The sequence below is a fragment of the Sinocyclocheilus anshuiensis genome, unplaced genomic scaffold, assembly GCF_001515605.1.
Source record: "Sinocyclocheilus anshuiensis isolate Anshui unplaced genomic scaffold, SAMN03320099.WGS_v1.1 scaffold676, whole genome shotgun sequence".
Lineage (NCBI taxonomy): Eukaryota > Metazoa > Chordata > Actinopteri > Cypriniformes > Cyprinidae > Sinocyclocheilus > Sinocyclocheilus anshuiensis.
This window is the reverse complement of record NW_015558579.1, coordinates 2913768-2926375: the sequence shown is the minus strand read 5'-3', so window position 1 is coordinate 2926375 and position 12608 is coordinate 2913768. Positions and strand designations below refer to the sequence as shown.

General features: G+C 34.3%; 2 protein-coding genes across 4 annotated transcripts in view; one reads left to right on the top strand and one right to left on the bottom strand.

The window, feature by feature from the left end:
- Window positions 1-3894, top strand: LOC107679754 (photoreceptor outer segment membrane glycoprotein 2-like). Its single transcript, XM_016475392.1, has 3 exons — window positions 1-807; window positions 981-1227; window positions 3582-3894. Exons 1-3 carry the CDS (start codon window positions 227-229, stop codon window positions 3846-3848), a joined length of 1095 nt encoding a protein of 364 aa, XP_016330878.1. The 5' UTR covers window positions 1-226; the 3' UTR covers window positions 3849-3894.
- A 2748-nt stretch (window positions 3895-6642) lies between these two features.
- The window catches only part of LOC107679782 (E3 ubiquitin-protein ligase UBR1-like), a 47615-nt gene continuing 41649 nt past the window's right edge, over window positions 6643-12608 (bottom strand). For all 3 annotated transcript variants that reach the window (XM_016475429.1, XM_016475432.1, XM_016475430.1), the window contains exon 44: window positions 6643-7339. In XM_016475429.1, coding sequence (XP_016330915.1) covers window positions 7198-7339 — 142 coding nt within the window. In that variant the 3' untranslated portion in view covers window positions 6643-7197. The remainder of the gene's footprint in view (window positions 7340-12608) is intronic.

The following is a 12608-nucleotide window of genomic DNA, read 5'->3' as shown; positions in this document are numbered from 1 at the left end:
TTTGTGGAGATAGTGTTTCAAGGTCTTTCCATTGATTGACACTCACTAAGTTAGCTTAAGAAGCTAATTGCTAAGAAGCATTAGTCCATTCATGTCATCTTCCGTAGGAACCTTGAACACCTCACTGAGTTACATCTAAAACTAATTTAGTTGATTTGTGTACTAGGAACTCCAGTAGACTTCCACAAGATCAATTAAATCAAAGGTTCTCTGAAATATTGGTAAGATGGCTGTGCTGCCAATAAAATTGACCAAAACCAATAGAGACAAACTGGCCCAGGTTTTGTGGGTACTAAACTGGATATCCGTTGTAACAGGTATCATCCTCTTTAGCTTGGGCATCTTTCTAAAAGTTGAAATTAACAAGCGGCAGGATCTAATGGCTGAGAGTCAGCTCCAATCCGTGCCAAACATGCTAATTGCCGTGGGACTTATAGCCTGCGTGATTAACTTTTTGGGAGGAAAGATCTGCTATGACTGTGTGGACACCAACAAATTCCTACGCTGGAAGTTGGTGATGCTCCCATACATCATTTGCACGTTTTTCTTCACTCTGAGCGTGCTCGCGGGCGCCTTGATGTGCTACAGCATGCACGGACAGCTGGAGGAAGCACTAACATTTGGGCTGCGGGATGCTATGCGTTACTATAAGGACACAGACACACCAGGCCGCTGCTTCTTGAAGCATACAGTGGACCAGCTGCAGATCCAGTTCCAATGCTGTGGGAACGAGGGCTACAGAGATTGGTTCCAGATCCAGTGGGTCAGCAACCGATATTTGGATATGTCCCAACGGGAAGTGCTAGAGTAAGTTGGGTCTGGAAAAATAGTTATTTAAATAGTTAATATTATTTAAATTGTTAATAGCTATTAAAATATTAAGAGGAGTCCTAATATATATACAGTTATAACATGACCAATAGTTGCATTAATAATAATGGAATTCACAAAATTTTACAAATGCAATTTTTTCTTACTAGTCGTCTGCGAAGCAACGTTGAGGGAAAATACCTAATGGACGGAGTTCCCTTCAGCTGCTGCAATGTCAACTCTCCTCGGCCATGCATTCAGTACCAAATCACCAATAACTCCGCCCACTTTAATTACGACTACCAGACAGAGGAGCTCAACCTGTGGATGAGAGGATGTCGTCAGGCTCTGCTAGATTATTACACCAACATCATGCATTCTGTTGGCCTCACGGTTCTGATCATCTGGCTCTTTGAGGTTGGTTGTGTCTATTGCTTTGGCAATAGGGAAGTATTGAATATGTATTCAATGCTATTTAGTACTCTCATATTCGGTCGTCATATTAGTAATTCCATTTCTTTACCTAGCAATACATTTTTTTAACGGGTACTCTATTCATTGCCATTTTAGAGAACCTATAAATTCGATGAATGCTATATGATGTCTTAAACACGCAAATATGACCATGGATTTCTTAAATTAAATGATATATTATGTATAATGGTAAATTAGTTCCTTAACTGCTCAGCATATTAGCATACTTCGTGCCTGGAATATGCAAATATGAAATACATTTACATTTAGTCATTTAACAGACGCTTTTATCCAAAGCGACTTACAAATGAGGTATACATTTTTTTTTATATTTTAATATATACCCATAAAAAGATCAATACAGCAGGCAGTAATGCTAACACACTGCAACAGAATGAGTGTACCGATACAATTAAGGTGCAATATGTCTGCAAAGCTTTGTGGGCATCAAGCATTGCTCCCAAATAAGTTATTTTAAAAACCAAGCAGCTTTCTGTTGAAATCTGTGTGCAAAATCTTTCACCCACTTGATGTCCTGTTTAGGTAGATTCCAACTGAAATGACTAGAAATTTAATTGAACAATGACTGTGCCTTTACAAAAATCTGGATTGTTCATGACATCAGTCCTTAATTCATCAAATTTGATTGGCTTAGCTGTGTTCCACAAATGCTGACAGTTGAAAAGCACTGGTAGGTGGATAGAAGTGGCCCTCTTTATGAGTAAGCCATTGAATTATTCACTCAAATGATTTGAAGGTGCAGGGTTCTTTCTAATTGGCTTCGTTTGGAACTATATTCATTGGTGGAACAAAATCAGACTATTCCTAAAATTTAAGCTACTTCTTTTTTTATACAGTAATTGCATTCATGCCATGTCGGAATGCTTCCAAACTGCAAAAAGCATTTACGTCCTAATAAGGCCAATTCACACTGCACTGACTGACGCAGACAGACAGCAACAGACACACATTTTGCTAATTAATGTGTTACCCCTGTCAGCATCTCTTGGCATTGGTCGTTGCTTTTTTCGCCAATTAAAAATGTTGAATTAATGTTTGTCGGGTCTTGGAGCATCTGAGTCACATACTATATTCGGTCAGCTGTTGCCGTTGGTCTGTGTCTGTTGGTGTGGTGTGAATTGACCAATAGAACTCGTAAACTCAGTTCCAACCTGTGTAAAGATTTAAAATGGCTTCAGCGATAAATTGTAGTTAAGCAGTTACTTTGGAATATTTAAGTTGAATAATTCCTATAATTGGCTACTGTTAATGTCTTAATAATAATCGCTGAAAATAGACTAAAGACATAAAATGTATATTAATTACGGAAATTACACAAATTAATTTTGCTGTTAATAGCCTTGCCATTGAAACACAGTTCAAGAACATCAACAGATCCAAGTAGAATGATTATAGAATGGTCGGTTTGTTTAAATATAGAGTTCTGGCATGAAACTCTAGATGGTGCAGTCCGATAGGTCTAACTAAATCTGACCTAATGACATCATTATCACATGGCACAGTTGATTGGTTCTCTCCTGTATCGGTAGCCAATGAGCTCGCTGCTCAACATTCAAATATATGACTAGTGCTTGCTGTAGCTGTAGCAGTTGCAGCTTGCTTCAGAAACCCTCCACCTTCCCCAGCTCCACCTGTATAGATCTGCTACGAGGTAATTCATGTATGCTATATGGGGGTTATTTCATGTATGTTATATTTGCAGCAGCAATATTCTTACATGCTCACAGCAGCATGTTGTGGATGTATTGGCAGTAGCAAGTCTCGGTACTTGCTCTGCTGCAGGAGCAGCAGCGTAGCAGATCTATTCCGGCAAGACCAAATACATTAACATTGTCATGTACATTACAATCCCTCCGAGAGTTGTCATGACAGAAATATGTATCAGAACCATTTACAATTGCTTGACAATGCTCAAAGACTTGCTACAATTTGCATTTTTTGTTCTTTTGCTGGCAGAGAAAAAAATATACTGACCCAATTTTGTCTGAAACATTGTTTTAACAATTGTACTATGAAACTCTACACTAATAAAAAGCAAGGGGCAACTCACTATCTTTATAAAAATGTGCTCTGGTTGCGTGACCTAATCCGATTGTACATTCACTTTATAATCTGCTCTATGCACCAGTCACTCCAATCCCTCAGCGTCCTAAGTAAAGCACATGACTGCTTTACAAAGGATGACGTGAAGCTTCAGTAAGAATTGTCTGGACCAAATTTGTTAGCTATCGGTGAAAACTAGCTCATGAATAAGGCATAATTTTCTTCTCTGACAGCTCTCTGTGTTAACGGGGGTCCGTTACCTCCAAACATCTCTGGAAAACGTGCTGCGGCAGGGGGACCCTGAGTGTGAGTCAGACGGGTGGCTCCTGGAGAATAGCTTTGTGGAGACGGCTCGCTCTAATTTCAACATCATCAAACACCTGGGCAAGTTCAATCAGATCAACATATCAAGCAATGGAGATCCAAACATTGACAAACCACCTACAGCACACTATGGTCCAGACAATGTGCCTCCAAAGCCTCTTCCAATGGCCAGTTAGGTCTTCAGAATGCACATTTTGGCCAGAAACATTACATAAGCCACAGAGGACTGGACTACTGGACCAAGTAGCCTACTGTTTTAACACACAAGGCAAAGCATCATGGGGCCTTCAGAGTTTTAAAATGTATAAATTGCCTCTCATTAAGAATACAACCGTTAAATTCTTTTGTGTTTTAGAGATTCTTGTGTGAATTATGTGATTACTGAAGAGTAGGTCTGCTACCTATCACTGGATTTATATAGAGCTTCACTGTGTACTGTAGGTTTTTCATTAGCAATTAAAACAACTGTATGTGATTTTTTTTTTAGTTCCAAAATCATCCTGATGTAGGCTGCACTGACTTCTAATAAGGCGAATAGCTTCTGTTTCTTTCCTATATCCTCCAAAACGTCTCTTCTGACAGTTTTTAAGTTAAAAGGGATTTGCTTTAAGGGGGAAAAAAATAAAAAATGCACGTGTCTGCAGGTTTTCACTGTAGTTACGACAGTGATAGCCTATATTTACGACATCGAACTGTAGAGGGGTCCAAAATCGCAAAAATACACAAAACTACATACGGTAGTACATGCTCTCTCTCTCTTTCAATATGTCTATTTCCATGAAATCAAACTCTCCGCTTACCCATTACAAGCCACCAAAAATTCTTATTTTATGCCTTGGTCTCGTGCCTAAAGCCAGGTATTGTAATCACTGGTGAAAACATGATACCAACAGCCTCTAAAACACATTTTCCAAAGATGTATATTTCATAATCATTTTTTTTTTTTTTTACAAAGCACACCCATGTCTAAAATATATCATGGATATGTAATGACAATAAATGCAACATGTAAATGTAATCAATACATTATTAAAGAGTTTTAAGTGTTGGTTTCAAGGGTACTAAAGTTCATTGAATCACTTGCATTATTGAATTATATGCTCTCTCCTTTACTGTGAAAAACAACTGTTCCAAAGGGAGGTTTTCACAGTGATTTTGCGTTCCTCAAATAACATTTCAGTGAAAAGTTCTTGAAAGAACCGATTATTTCTTAGTGTGAAGAACATTTGAATAATCTAAAGAACATTTAAAGGACAATAAAGGACCATTGAAAGGTTCCTTGGATGTCGAAGGTTCTTTATGGAACCATATGCCAATAAATAAACTTTATTTATTTATTATTATAAGTAAAGCCAGATGAAAACCTATCCTAAAGGAACAAGCTGATTTAAATTTCACACAATTGTTATGGTAACACTGTATTTGAAGCATGTATGTATACAGAATGCAATGTAAAGGTACATCAGTGCCTTATTATACACGTGCATTATATGTAATGTATTATATTTATCAGTTGTAATACCTATTCATGGTTACAGCTTTAAAAAGTATAATGCATTATAGAAATGGGTGCTGATCAAGTGTTATATTGCATTATACAAAAGTTTACTAGTTAAAGTGGGTTTTTTAAAAACAAAAAACAACACAAGATATCATAAAAACAATTATATGAATACATTTGTGAATATTCAGCAGTCATTACGCCGGTCTTCATTGTCACACGACCCACCTGAAATCATTCTAATATGCTGATCTGCATATTATCAATGTTGCACTGATGTCTATGAATTACACGGAAATCTCAAAACATACACACAAGAGAAGCATTTCTTGTTTGTGTTTTTAATATCTAACAGAAACACCCATCAATCATAGTTAGGAAATAATTTAAATAATTTGAACCTGAATAAATAATCAAGTACAGATAATTGATGAATACAGAGATTTAACAGGATGACAGAATGTGAGGTGAAAGAGATCCATCCAAATAGTGATGTCACTCAGTAGTTTATTTCAGATAAACATCAAATATTCATTTTTGGGTGAACTATCCCTTTAAGTGCAAATTAAAAGCTCTTACATCTTGAACCAGATCATGAGTGGGAAAAAAAAAAAAAAAATCTGGACTTTGACTGACGCTCAGGTAAAGCACTTGTGTTTGATTTAGTATATATCGACAAGTGGAATATACTTGAATTTACATTGTTGCATGTGATTATGTGAATGATATTTTGTTTCTTAATTTAAATCACAGCTGCGTTCTTATAGTAAAATAGCATCATCTAATTATACATTGTTGTTTATTTACATGTTCATGTGACATCCATAGCATGAGTGAATCTCATGAAACCTGTCAAGAATATGCTTGGGTCATATTTCACCCCAAAATCAAAAGAAATACGAAAATTAGCTTGAATTAAATGATGCCTATTATTAGAAATATTAACATCATTTGCATCAAGATTATTTCCCCCCAAATTCATTACTGTAACAAATCTCATTGTCACTGTAAGAAAAAAATAATATTAATTTTATTTTTTTATGTTATGTTTGTTGTCTTTTTGGCTTTCATGCTGATTTAATTTTAGAAAGTATATAGCAATTTGACTGTAATAATAATAATGAGAATTTTAAAAGAAAACATAAAACGTTAAAGCAGCACTATGTAACTTTTGGCGCTCTAGCGGTTAATAAACAGAACTGCACACATCCCGCGGAAGAACATTCCAACCGGAGCTACTTCTCCAAGTTTATGTCTATGGCGATTCACGCAGATATGTGTTACTCCGCAGCGGTGACGACCCGACCAGGCTACAATAGTCCAAATATAAGTACTTATTATAAGTGTACCGTAGTGACTCGGAATAAGACAAAAACGCGGTTTGGAAGATGAATTCATGATGCTCATTATATACATTTAGCAAATTCTGAACACAGAAAAAGTTACACAGTGCTGCTTTAATGAAAAACTGTATTTTTATGAAAAATATGACTTATTATTTAGGCGTAGCATGTGAAGCAGCATAATTTGAAAAACAGCTTTTTACTCAGAAACACTGAATATACTTTATGTTGAGGGCAGCTTTACATAATAAAGTAGTACATAGATTATATTCACATGAATACATTTCTTACACAGATGAAAAAAAAAGAGCAAAAAGGCTGTAGCAGGGTGAGAGGCCTAGCATTTCACATAGGTTAATGTGGTTTGTAGAGACACAAGCCCTGCAATAAATCTTTACACCCTGAAAACAAATGCAAAAACACCACAATGAGCAAAAAGAAAAAGCTGCAGTGCTAAAACGATTGTAGATCTGCAACCCAAGCTAGATAAATAAAGAGCCCAGAGAACACATTCACTTCTTTAATATCTTCTATGGGTCTGTTTAGTGTGACTACCCATAATGCACTGGGCTGCTGGAAAACACGGACAGCAGTAGGTAGAGAAGTGAGGGAGTTTATTACTCCTTGCAGTCGGCGTGTCTTGCTACTCGCATTGTGCACTTCCTCTGGCAGTCTCGGAGCTCAAAGCATCTGCCACTCAAAGGGGAACATGACGTTGAGGAGCTCCAGACTGCGGGCGATTTCCTCCAGGACGCAGTGCTGCTGCCACATATGAAACAACTTGCGGTAGCGCTCTGGACACAAGTGCAGCGGGTTCCCACGCCTAGCAAAGCACAAACAAATACAGCTATAAAGAATAAACTGACAAAGCACACGCTTGATGATGATACAGTGTTTACATCAGAATTACATTTTCAGCATTTTGATTATATTTAATATCTTTATGTTTTGGATGTGAATTATGATTCCCTCACCCACCCAATCAGAGGAACGGTAATTTTGACAAACCAGCCATTGTTGCAAGTAGATTAAAACTGAATTAGTGCGGGGCAACGATTAATCGCATCCAAAATAAACGTTTTTGTTTACATAATATGTGACCCTGGACCACAAAACCAGTCATAAGGGTCAATTTCTCGAAACTGAGATGTATACATCATCTGAAAGTATATAAATAAGCTTAAATAAGAATAAATAAGCTTTCCATTGATGTATGGTTTGTTAGGATTGGACAATATTTGGCTGAGATGCAACTATTTGAAAATCTGGAATCTGAGGGTGCAAAAAAATCTAAATATTGAGAAAATCGCCTTTAAAGTTGTCCAAATGAAGTTCTTAGCAATGCATATTACTACTCAAAAATTAAGTTTTGATATATTTACGGTAGGAAATGTATAAAATATCTTCATGGAACATGATCTTTATATCATAACCATAAAAGAAAAATCTATAATTTTGACCCATACAATTTTTTTTGGCTATTGCTAAAAATATACCCAAGCGACTTAAGACTGGTTTTGTGGTCCAGGGTCACATATATGTCTGTGTACTGTGTACATTTATTATGTATATATAAATACACACACACACACACACACACGTATATATTTAAGAAAAATATGTTATGTTTATATATTAAATATATTTATATATAATATAAATTATATGAATATAACTATATACATGTAAATATGTTCATAATATATACTGTATGTGTGTGTCTTTATATATATACAAAATAAACATACACAGCACACACACATATATTATATAAAATAAAACTTTATTTTGGATCTGATTAATTGTTGCCCAGCACTAAATTTAATACAAGAAATTTCAAGAAAATTCAGTAATAAAAGTAAATTCAGTATAAAATCTATCATTGTTTCACACAGTGTTATTATAGTTACGTAAAACTAAACACAAAAACTGCTAAAAATGACTAAAACACACAACAAAATGAATAAAACTTTAACTAAAATTAATATGAAAATTGAAAATATAAAAATAATAAATTCAGAATATGAACAAAAATTACAGTATCTCAATGACACTAAAATAACACTGGTTACCCACAGACTTCTCACTAAATCAAGACATTATTTTTTTTTAATCAACTAATAATACCATTTAAAAAGACTTTTCTTTTCCTTTTTTTATGGAAATGAATACTTAATCAGCAAGGCCCATTAAACTGATCAAAAGTGACAGTAAAAACCTTTATAATGAACATTCTATTCATCAAAGAATCCTGAAAAAAGTGTGACAGTTTCTACAAAAATAATAAGCAGCACAACTGTTTCCAATGTTGATAATAATAAGAAATGTTGCTTGAATACCAAATCAGCATATCAGAATGATTTCTGAAGGATCATGTGACACTGAAGACTGGAGTAATAGCTGCTGAAAATTCAGCTTTGCATCACAAGAATAAATTACATTTTACAAAATATTGAAATATAAAATACTGGTTTTATTTGTAATAATAGTTTGAAATATTACTGTTTTTACTATATTTTGATCAAATAAATGCAGCCTTGGTCAGCATAAGAGTCTTTTAAAAAACTCCTATTAACAGTAGTGTATATTTACTGTATATGCATTAATATAACAATATAGTAAAATTCACAATATTTTATTGCCAGTATTGGGGGTAACACATTACACAATAAAACAAGTAATCAGATTACTTTTTTTTCCCCAAGTAATTAATGCATTACTTTTAAATTTACAACAAAATATCTGAATTACTTTTTCAAATAAGTAATACAAGTTACTTTATTTTCCCATTTATTCACTTATTTTTATTTATTTATTGGTGTGAAAGAGCCTCTGGGTTTTTTTGTTATTAAAACAAATAAGCAAGCCCAGCAGGTGACAGAAAGTAACATAAAAGTAACAATGTATTAATTAGCATAAAAAGTAACACAATTAGTTACTTTTTCATGGAGTAAGGCAATATTTTAGTGCATTACTTTTATAAGTAACTACACTCTTAAAAATAAAGGTGCTTCACGATGCCATAGAAGAACCTTTTTGTCTAAATGGTTCCATAAAGAACCTTTAACATCATTGAACTCATTTTAATACTTGTTTAAAAGTTACAAAGTTATTTTTCAAAGAGATATTGAAGGCTATGATATGGTTCATTTTAAGCAAACAAAGCAAACATTGAAAATAAATTTTTTTACTCTTTTCAGAATACTGGAACATGCTCTCTCAGTATGGCCATGGGTGTGCAAGTTGCGCCAAAGAACCATCTTTTGAATTTTGCCATCAACTGATCAGTGTTCATAACATGCTCATAAATCAGTGAACGTCACAACATGTGGCTAGGGTTTGGTATTGTTTTCATTTGATCCATTCTGATTCTGCTTATTGATTTCAATTCTTATCGATTCCCAGTTTAGATTCCAAAGTTGTAAAAAAGTGAAGTAAAACATTTTGACCTGTGTGATTATTTAACCTACTTATTGATCATTTATTTGCAAAAACAAAAAAATATATATGTATTTATGTGCAGTTTTGACAATAAAATAATATATACTTTATATACTTCCTTGACCAGTTTTTAGCAGCAATTTACCAGTAGGCCTGAGTAGTCAAAGGTTTTTTTATATATGGTAATAGCAGCCATTTTTGACGGATATATTAGCCTACCATTTGTATTGCCATAGTTTAACTACAAATATTAAACTATAGTTACTATAATGAAACTATGTTAAATTTGTGGTTACTGTAGTTTTACTACAAATAGCATAATTATGGTTACTGTAGTGAGAGAATAGTAAATTTGTGGATACTGTGATTTTACCGCAAATACCATAGTTAAACTAGTTACTATAGTAAAAACATGGTTAATTTAATGAGTTAACACATACACATGTGATTTCAAATAGAATAAAAACTATACATTTTCTCTCTCATGTAGATCAAGGTGTAGGTCATTTTTATTTACCGTATGCCGATCATTCCTCCACATTAATACCAGTTTCAGCACAAAATAAACATGACTAAACATCCGAAGGTAAGTTAAAAGAAATAGTACAACTTTACAATCCGTATCCTGTCTCATGTAATCGCTCAATCAGTGTTTCAGCCGCACAAAGACGTCAATATAACGGCTTGTAAACAATGTCACGTAACGTCACATTTAACTTACCTCAGAAAAAACATATTCGTGACCATAAAGTCATTAGTCAACTAGAAAAATAAACTGTAGAGAGGAGCATTTTGCTAAATATATGCACCATATAATATATTCACTATAACTTTTAATGTTCTTCAAAGTTGAATTTATATTTTTTTATTATAGCCACCATTTAAATATTTATATTTAAAAAAACGAATTGAAGTAGAAATATTATTATGTAATTTAAGCAGTTGTATAGCCTAACAATTCAGTCAGTTTTAACCTTTAATACTATAGTAATGTAGTACCAACTGACTCTCATGTATATTTTACAGCATTAGTTAAGAGATTTTTTTTTCCTTGAGAAAATTTTGTATGTGTACCAGATATATATCCAAAATAATCAATATTGAATCGAATCGAATCAGGAATCGAATTGCAAGCTTGTGAATGAGAATCGAATCGAATTGTGAAATTTGTGTCAAAACCCAGCCCTATAAGTAACTTTTACGAACACTGTTAAATTAATCCAAAATGTGTTCCAAACTCTATTGCAAGGAGCTGGTGTAAAAATTCACAACAATGAACTTTACCCAAGCTGAGGGTCTGTTTCTCCATAGTCGTCAAGGTAAGGTGCTGGATAGGGACTGCCCCGTGTCTTACTGGCCATCAAGATGATCTCACACTCTCGAACCCTGTTCAGAAAGACACAAACAAGATTGTTATTATCAACAGTTATTTGTATGTCTTTATTTACATCATTTACATATTTCTTTTGTAGAATAAGATACACACTGGCTGCGTCTGAAATGGCTTACTGAGTAAATACTTAATTTGAATAAGTAATTACGTCCCCACCGCTAAAAAAAAGTATGTTCTATATCTATATAGTATAAATGCAATGTATGACGTTGTTATTGTCATGTGACCATACTGACCGCACTAGTAGGTGATCCGGCTACTTTTTGTCAACTGCTTTATGAATACTGTGAATTCGAACATACTAACATATGTGTGATTTCAGATATATTCACAGAATAAATGTTTTCTCTTGTCTTCCTCTCACCTGAGAAACATTCCCACTCCAGCCCCACAGATGGCAGCGTGAGCAGTGCTCGCGCCTACTTCCTCCCCGTTCAGCTGCTCCTGACAGCAGGGGCTCTGCGCACACAGCATGACCCCGCACAGAAGACACAGAGTCGGGTGCTTTCGCTCGTCATCTGATGAGTTTGGGCATCTATGGGCGAAGAGAGGAAGTCACAAGAAACATCCGATTAATCTGCACAAAATATTCAATTCACACAATGGACATTATAGGCAATCTTGTATTAACAGTACTTACTTAAAGTGACTAGCTTGATTGAGCAACACACTATAGTCCTCTGGAAGATCTATTAGCCTGTTTCTCTTATGAGGATACCTGAACAACAGGTGAGAAATTCTGTTAAATTATTGTTTTTAATAAAAAGGAAGCGAGTATACGATCAAACAGAGGAGAATTTAAGTGGCGTCTAACCTGATGATTTGCATTTCACCTTTGAGGGCTTTGGATATGGCTGTATTCTCACACCACCTGACACACAGAAACACAGCAATGCTTATGATCAAACTGAATAGATACATAAATATACTATACAGAATTAGGAATTTAGAAATATACTGTCTTAAAGAAAACAATAAGCCACGAGAGGCCATACAATTCAGTGATTTGACCATGATAAAGGGGAGTTCTTAGACTTATAAGACATAATAAATAGATGAATGTTAATGAAAATATATTTACATATTTAATACCAACAAATATCTTACTACTGATAATAAATAATTAAAATAATTAATAATTGTTAATTGATTCATATAAATAAAATTGTAGCTGTTTTTTTTTTTTTTTTTTTAAATCATCCTTCCCCCAAAACGTTTGCTTATATAAACAATATTCCCATTTTCCTTGTGTTTTTGA